The 8,890-nt window shown below is 57.3% G+C and overlaps 1 protein-coding gene across 1 annotated transcript; it reads left to right on the forward strand.

Annotated features, from left to right (window-relative positions):
* Positions 1-1,074: 1,074 nt before the first annotated feature.
* Positions 1,075-8,135, forward strand: LOC127061251 (serine/threonine-protein phosphatase 6 regulatory ankyrin repeat subunit C-like; the record flags this gene model as incomplete). Its single annotated transcript, XM_050987857.1, has 6 exons — positions 1,075-2,043; positions 4,190-4,272; positions 4,365-4,482; positions 5,231-5,299; positions 6,520-6,660; positions 8,067-8,135. Coding segments are annotated over exons 1-6 (899 nt in total), but the record flags the coding sequence as incomplete, so codon positions are not given.
* Positions 8,136-8,890: the final 755 nt, after the last annotated feature.

Here is an 8,890-nt window from a genome sequence, read left to right on the forward strand (position 1 = left end):
ACAGATCTGTCCCCGGGATGTGAGATTCCAGGATTGGTGGCTCTGGAGTTTGATTTCTGCGGATTTTGGGAGCCCAGATCTGTCCCCGGGGTTTTGGAACTTCCAGGAATTGTTGGAGCTGGATGGGAATTCCGGGATTTTCAGAGCCCCGAATCTTCTCCTGGGAGGGGTAGTCCCGGATTGTGTGGGATCTTGGATGGGAATTCCAGGAATTTCAGAGCCCAGACTGTCCCTGGTTTTGGAATCCCCCCCCCCCCCCCCCTCCCGGACTTTTTGGATCTTGGGTGGGAATTCAGAGAGTGTTTGGATCGGGGCTGGGGAATTCCGGATTTACCGAGCCCCGATCTGTCCCCCGGGTGGGCATTCCGAGATTGTGGATTCTGGGAATGGGAAGTCCGGGTTTTCCGAGCCCGAAATCTTTCTCTGGGCTGGGAATTCTGGGATTGTTGGCATATGGATGGGCATTTCCGGGATTTTGGAGCCAGATCTGTCCCTGGGTTTGAAATTCCGGAGTTGATCTTGGGGGGAATTCGGGGACGCTGGACTGGGGTTGGAATTCGGGGATTTGGGAGCCGGATCTGTCCCGGGTTTTGAAAATTCCTGGATTTTGGATCTTGGATGGGAATTCTGGATTTCGTTGGAATGGGATGGGCATTCAGGATTGAGAGCCTGTCTGTCCCTGTTTGGAAATTCCCGGATTTTGATCTCTGGGATGGGAATTCCGGAGTTTCAGAGCCCAGAATCTTCTCTGGGATGGGAATTCGGGGATTTTGGAGCCCGGATATGTCCCGGTTTGGATAGTTAGGATTGATGGGATTCTGGGTGGGAATTCAGGGAAGGGATTTTGGGGGACCCCAGGAGGGGAAGTTTCTGCGGGAATTCCGGGATTCAGAGCCTGGATTTGCCCTGGGGTTTGGAAATTCCCGGATCTTGGGCATCTGGGGTGGGAATTCGGGGATTTGGGGCCCAGGATGGAATTACTGCGGGAATTCCGGGATTTTTCGAGCCTGCGTGTCCCTGGGTTTGGAAAGCCCGATTTGGATCTTGGGTGGGAATTTGGAGATTGTTGGATCTGGGATGGGAATTCCAGGATTTCAGAGCTTGGATCTGTCCCCGGGGTGGGAATTCCGAGATTGTGGATCTGGGATGGGAATTCCAGGATTTCAGAGCCCGGAATCTTCTCTGGGATGGGAATTCTGGGATTGTTGGATCTTGGATGGGAATTCCGGGATTTTGGAGCCCAGATCTGTCCCTGGGTTTGGAAATTCCCGGATTTTGGATCTTGGGTGGGAATTCGGGGATTGATGGATCTGGGGTTGGAATTCGGGGATTTGGGAGCCCGGATCTGTCCCTGGTTTTGAAATTCCTGGATTTTGGATCTTGGATGGGAATTCTGGGATTGTTGGATCTTGGATGGGAATTCCAGGATTTGAGAGCCTGGATCTGTCCCTGGTTTGGAAATTCCCGGATTGTTGGATCTTGGGATGGGAATTCCGGGATTTCAGAGCCCAGAATCTTCTCTGGGATGGGAATTCCGGGATTTTGGAGCCCGGATCTGTCCCTGGTTTGGAAATTCCTGGATTGATGGATCTGGGGTGGGAATTCAGGGATTTGGGAGCCCAGGATGGGAATTCCTGCGGGAATTCCGGGATTTCAGAGCCTGGATTTGCCCCTGGGTTTGGAAATTCCCGGATTTTGGATCTGGGGTGGGAATTCAGGGATTTGGGAGCCCAGGATGGGAATTCCTGCGGGAATTCCGGGATTTCAGAGCCTGGATTTGCCCCTGGGTTTGGAAATTCCCGGATTTTGGATCTGGGGTGGGAATTCGGGGATTTGGGAGCCCGGGCTGGGAGTTCCCGCGGGAATCCCGGGGTTTGGGCTCCCGGAATGTTCCGGAGCCGAGCGGGGCCTGTCCCCTCCCCCCGCAGGCAGCGAGATCGACTGCGCCGACAGGTTCGGGAACACCCCCCTGCACGTGGCCGCCCGCTACGGGCACGAGCTGCTCATCAGCACCCTGATGACCAACGGGGCTGACACCGCCAGGTGAGCCCGCACCGCCCTTCCGGAACCTTCCGGGGCCTTCCGGAACCTTCCGGGGCCTGGGAGGGGTTCCAGGGTGTTCTGGGTGGGTACTGGAAGGGTTTCCAGAATGTTCTGGGCTCCTGCTGGGTCCTGGAAGGGTTCTGGGGTGTTCTGGGTGGGTCCTGAAAGGGTTTCCAGAATGTTCTGGGAAGGTCCTGTGTCCTGCTGGGTCCTGGAAGGGTCCTGGGAGGGTTTCCGGAATGTTCTGGGTGGGTCCTGGTAGGGTTCCCAAAGTGACCTGGGAGGGTCCTGGAAGGATTTCCAGAATGTTCTGGGTAGGTCCTGGGAGGGTTCTGGGGTGTTCTGGGTCCTGGAAGGGTTCCTATAGGGTTCTGGGAGAGTCATGGAAGGGATTCCAGAATGTTCTGGGAAGGTCCTGGGTCCTGGAAGGGTTTCCAAGGTGTTCTGGGAGGGTCCTGGAAGGGTTCTAGGGGTGTCCTGGGGGGGGGGTCCTGAAAGGGTTTCCAGAATGTTCTGGAAGGGTTCTGGGGTGTTGTGACTCCTGCTCGGTCCTGGAAGGGTTTCCAGAATGTTCCTAAAGGGTCCTGGGTCCTGGGAGGGTTCCTAAAGGGTCCTGGGAGGGTCCTGGAAGAGTTCCGGGGTGTTCTGGGCTCCTGCTGGGTCATGGAAGGGTTTCCAGAAGGTTCTGGACTCCTTCTATGTCCTGGAGGGGTTCTGGGGTGTCCTGGGAGGGTCCTGGGAGGGTTTCCAGAATGTTCGGGAAGGGTTTCCAGAATGTTCCTAAAGGGTCCTGGAAGGGTTCCTAAAAGGTCCTAGAAGAGTCATGAAAGGGTTTCCAGAATGTTCTGGAAGGATTTCTAGAATGTTCCTAAAGGGTCCTGGGTCCTGGAAGGGTTCCCAAAGTGGCTGGAAGGATCCTGGAAGGGTTTCTAGAATGTTCTGGGAAGGTCCTGGGAGGGTTCTGGGGTGTTCTGGGTCCTGCTGGGTCCCGGAAGGGTTCTAGAGGTGTCCTGGGAGGGTCCTGGGAGGGTTTCCAGAATGTTCCTAAAGGGTCCTGGGTCCTGGAAGGGTTCCTAAAGGGTCCTGGGAGAGTCATGGAAAGGTTTCCAGAATGTTCTGGAAGGGTTCTGGGGTGTTCTGGGTCCTGCTGGGTCCTGGAAGGGTTTTAATCCCAAAATTTTAAAAATTGAGAAAGATTTAATCCCAAAATCAAAATATTTGAGGAGGTTTTTAACCCAATATTAAAAATTTTTGTGGAGGTTTTTAACCCAAAATTAAAAACTTTAAGGAACTTTTTAATGCCAAATTTCAAACATTTGAGGAGGTTTTTAAGCCAAAATGGAAACTTTTTGGAGGTTTTTAAGCCAAAATTAAACATTTTTGGAGGTTTTTAATCCAAAATGGAAACATTTGTGGAGGTTTTTAACCCAAAATGGAAACATTTGAGGAGGTTTTTAATGCCAAAATGGAAACTTTTTGGAGGTTTTTAACCCAAAATTAAACATTTTTGGAGGTTTTAATCCCAAAATTAAACATTTTTGGAGGTTTTTAACCCAAATTAAACATTTGAGGAGGTTTTAAGCCAAAATTAACATTTTTGGAGGTTTTTAACCCAAAATTTAAACATTTTTGGAGGTTTTTAAACCAAAATATAAACATTTTTGGAGGTTTTAATCCCAAATTTAAACATTTTTGGAGGTTTTTAACCCAAAATGGAACATTTTGGAGGTTTTTAACCCAAAACTAAACATTTGAGGAGGTTTTTAAACCAAAATAGAAACATTTTTGGAGGTTTTAATCCCAAAATTAAACATTTTTGGAGGTTTTTAACCCAAAATGGAACATTTTGGAGGTTTTTAACCCAAAACTAAACATTTGAGGAGGTTTTAAGCCAAAATTAAACATTTTTGGAGGTTTTTAACCCAAAATTCAAACATTTTGGAGGTTTTTAACCCAGAATGGAAACTTTTTGGAGGTTTTTAACCCAAAATATAAACATTTTTGGAGGTTTTAATCCCAAAATTAAACATTTTTGGAGGTTTTTAACCCAAAATGGAACATTTTTGGAGGTTTTTAACCCAGAATTCCAACCTTTTGGAGGTTTCCCGTGCCCAGAGTCCCACTGTGTCCCCAAATGTCCCCTCAGGCGTGGCATCCACGACATGTTCCCCCTGCACCTGGCCGTCCTCTTCGGCTTCTCCGACTGTTGTCGCAAGCTGCTTTCCTCAGGTGACCCCCCCCGGCCTGTCCCCGTGCCAGCCCCGCCCGGGTGGCCCTCGGGGACAGCCAGGTGACCCCGCTGTCCCCTGTGCCACCCCCAGGTCAGTTGTACAGCATCGTGTCCTCGCTGAGCAACGAGCACGTGCTGAGCGCCGGCTTCGACATCAACACCCCCGACAACCTGGGCAGGACCTGTCTGCACGCTGCTGCTTCCGGAGGGTGGGACATGGGGACACCTTGGGGACACCTGGGGGACATGGGGACAGCCTGGGGATGGCCTTGGGACAGCCTGGGGACATGGGGATATGGGGACATGGGGACATCAGGGACACCCCCGACGACCTGGGCAGGACCTGTCTGCACGCTGCTGCTTCCGGAGGGTGGGACACCTTGGGGACACCTGGGGGACACCTGGGGACACCTTGGGGACAGCCTGGGGATGGCCTTGGGATGGCCTTGGGACAGCCTGGGGATAGCCCTGAGACATGGGGACATCAACAGCCATGACAGCCTGGGCAGGACCTGTCTGCACGCTGCTGCTTCCGGAGGGTGGGACACCTTGGGGACACCTGGGGACACCTGGGGATAGCCCTGGAACAGCCTGGGGACATGGGGATAACCTGGGGATAACCTGGGGACATGGGGACATCAACAGCCCCGACAGCCTGGGCAGGACCTGTCTGCACGCTGCTGCTTCCGGAGGGGTGGGACATGGGGACACCTGGGGACATGGGGGCACCTGGGGGGACACCTGGGGACACCTGGGGCCATGGGGACAGCGCTCTGAGCGAGGGCACCTGCTCAGGGCAAGGGTGGGAAGCTGGACGGGCTCTGGGGGTGACACTTCTGGGAGGGACATTTCTGGGTGGCATGGGGACATTTCTGGGTGACATGGGGACATTTCTGGGGGCCTGGGGGACACTCTGGGTGGCCTGGTGTCACTCTGGGGTGTCCCTGTCCCCTGCAGGAACGTTGAATGTCTGAACCTGCTGCTGAGCAGCGGCGCCGACCTGCGGAGGAGGGACAAGTTCGGGAGGTGAGCGGCCCTGGGGACACCTGGGGACACCTGGGCTGGGACATCCCAATGTCCCCAAATCCCAGATCAGGGCCACCTGGGGACACCTGGGCTGGGACATCCCAATGTCCCCAAATCCCTGAGCTGGGGTCACCTGGGGCCACCTGGGCAGGGACATCCCAGTGTCCCCAAATCCCAGAGCAGGGCCACCTGGGGACATCTGGGCTGGGACATCCCCAGTGTCCCCAAATCCCAGATCAGGGTCACCTGGGGACACCTGGGCTGGGACATCCCAATGTCCCCAAATCCCTGAGCTGGGGTCACCTGGGGCCACCTGGGCAGGGACATCCCAATGTCCCCAAATCCTAGATTGGGGTTGGGGACATCTCTGGATTCCTGAGGGCCACCAACGCTCCTGCCTGGGACATCCCAATGTCCCCAAATCCCAGAGCTGGGGTCACCTGAGGCCACCTGAGCAGGGACATCCCCAATGTCCCCAAATCCCAAATCGGGGCCACCTGGGCAGGGACATCCCCAGTGTCCCCAAGTCCCAGAGCTGGGGCCACCTAAAGCCACCTGGGGCCATCTGGGCTGGGACATCCCAATGTCCCCAAGTCCCAGATTGGGGTTGGGGACATCTCTGGGTTCCTGAGGGCCACCAACGCTCCTGCCTGGGACATCCCTGGGATGGGGGCTCCAAACCTCTGCAGGTCCTGGAAGGGTCACAGAGTGTCCCTGAGGGTCCTGGAAGGGTCACAGAGTGTCCCTGAGGGTCCTGGAAGGTCCCCAAAGTGTCCTCAAGGGTCCTGGAAGGATTCTTGGTGTGGCCTGGGCTCCTGCAGGTCCTGGAAGGGTTTCCAGAATGTTCTGAGCTCCTGCTGGGTCCTGGCAGGGTTCTGGTGTGGTCTAGGAGGTCCTGGAAGAGTTTCCAGAATGTTCTGGGAGGGTCCTGGAAGGGTTTCCAGAATGTTCTGGGATGGTCCTGGAAGGGTTTCCAGAATGTTCTGGGATGGTCTTGGAAGGGTTTCCAGAATGTTCTGGGAGGGTCCTGGAAGGGTTTCCAGAATGTTCTGGGAGGGTCCTGGAAGGGTTTCCAGAATGTTCTGGGCTCCTGCAGGTCCTGGCAGGGTTCTGGGGGTGTGCTGGGCTCTGCAGGTCCTGGCAGGTCCTGGCAGGTGCTGTCAGGGCCGGGGTGGCTCCCTGGGGCCGCTCTGATCCCTTTGTCCCCGCTGTGTCCCCAGGACCCCCCTGCACTACGCGGCGGCCAACGGCAGCTACCAGTGCACGGTGACCCTGGTGACAGCCGGGGCCGCCGTCAACGAGGCCGACGGCAAAGGCTGCACAGCGCTGCACTACGCGGCCGCCTCCGACACCTACCGCAGGTGAGGGCACTGCCACCAACCTGGGGCACTGCCACCAGCCTGGGGCACTGCCACCCCCAGGGGCATTGTCACCAACCTGGGGCACTGCCACCAACACGGGGCACTGCCACCCCCGGAGGGCATTGTCACCAACCTGGGGCACTGCCACCAACCGGGGGGCACTGCCACCAGCCAGGGGCACTGCCACCCCCAGAGGGCATTGTCACCAACCTGGGGCACTGCCTACCAACCGGGGGCACTGAACACCAACCAAGGCACCTGGGCACTGCCACCCCCGGGGGGCGTCACTGCCACCAGCTGGGGGCACTGCCACCAAACGGGGGGCACTGCACAACCCTGTGGGGCCAATGCCACCAAACCTGGGGCACTGCCACCAACATGGGGGGCACTGCCACCAACACGGGGGGCATTGTCACCAACCCAGGGGGGCACTGCCACCCCCGGGGACACTGCCACCAGCCTGGGGGCACTGCCACCAACCCGGGGGCACTGCCACCAACCGGGGGGCACTGTCACCAACCGGGGACACTGCCACCAACCCGGGGGCACTGCCACCAACACGGGGGCACTGCCACCAACCGGGGGCACTGCCACCAACCGGGGACACTGCCACCAAGTGGGGGCACGGCCACCAACCCAGGGGCACTGCCACCAACACGGGGGCACTGCCACCAACCGGGGGCACGGCCACCACCAAGGGGCATGCCACCAACCCGGGGCACTGCACTCAACCGGGGGGCACTGTCCACCAACCAGGGAACCTGGGGGCACATGACCACCGACTGGGGGGCACCCTTGGGGGCACTGCCACCAGCCTGGGGGGCACCTGGGGCACTGCCACCAGCCTGGGGGGCACTGCCACTGCCTGGGGGCACTGCCACCCCCGGGGGGCACTGCCACCAACCAGGGGCACCTGGGGCACTGCCACCGCCTGGGGGGCACCTGGGGGCACTGCCACTGCCTGGGGGCACCTGGGGGCATTGTCACCAACCCCAGGTTGCACTGGGGCACTGGCAGCAGCCTGAGGTGGCACCCGGGGGCATTGTCTCCAGCCTAAGGTGGCACCCGGGGGCACTGTCACCAACCCAGGTGGCACCTGGGGGCACTGGGAGGGCACCCTGGGGGCACTGGAGGCACTGCCACCAGCCTGAGGTGGCACCTGGGGGCATTGTCACCAGCCCCAGGTGGCACTGGGGGCACTGCCGCCACCCCGGGTGGCACCTGGGAGCATTGGGAGGGCACCCTGGGGGCACTAGGGGCACTGCCACCAGCCTGGGGTGGCACACGGGAGTATTGTCACCAGCCCCAAGTGGCACTGGGTCCCTGTCACCGCCGCGGTGGCACTGGGGCACTGTCACCCCCCGTGGTGGCCCTGGGTCCCTGTCACCGCCCCGGTGCCGTTGCAGAGCCGAGGCTCATTCAGGACCCAGCGAGGAGGAGCCCCTGAAGGAGTCGAGGCTGAAGGAGGCGTTCTTGTGAGTACTGGGGGGACTGGGATGGACTGGGAGGGACTGGGAGGGACTGGGAGGGACTGGGAGGGACTGGGAGTGGACTGGGAGGGACTGGGAGGGACTGGAGGGACTGGGATTGAACTGGGAGGGACTGGGAGGGACTGGGAATGGACTGGGAGGGACTGGGGGGGACTGGGGGGGACTGGGAATGGACTGGGAGGGACTGGGATGGACTGGGAGGGACTGGGATTAACTGGGAACGGACAGGGAATGGACTGGGAATGAACTGGGAATGGAATTCCATGGGAATGGACTGGGAATGAACTGGGAATGAACTGGGAATTCCATGGGAATGGACTGGGAATGAACTGGGAAATCCATGGGAATGGACTGGGAATGAACTGGGAATGGACTGGGAATTAACTGGGAATGAACTGGGAATTCCATGGGAATGGACTGGGAATGAACTGGGAATGAACTGGGAATTCCATGGGAATGGACTGGGAATGAACTGGGAAATCCATGGGAATGGACTGGGAATGAACTGGGAATGGACTGGGAATGAACTGGGAATGGAATTCCATGGGAATGGACTGGGAATGAACTGGGAATGAACTGGGAATTCCATGGGAATGGACTGGGAATGAACTGGGAAATCCATGGGAATGGACTGGGAATAAACTGGGAATGGAATTCCATGGGAATGGACTGGGAATTTAATGAGAATTTGCTAAAATTTACTGGGAATTTACTGGGAATTTACTGGTGAATTTACTGGG

Source organism: Serinus canaria, unplaced genomic scaffold (assembly GCF_022539315.1).
Source record: "Serinus canaria isolate serCan28SL12 unplaced genomic scaffold, serCan2020 HiC_scaffold_355, whole genome shotgun sequence".
NCBI classification, from domain to species: domain Eukaryota; kingdom Metazoa; phylum Chordata; class Aves; order Passeriformes; family Fringillidae; genus Serinus; species Serinus canaria.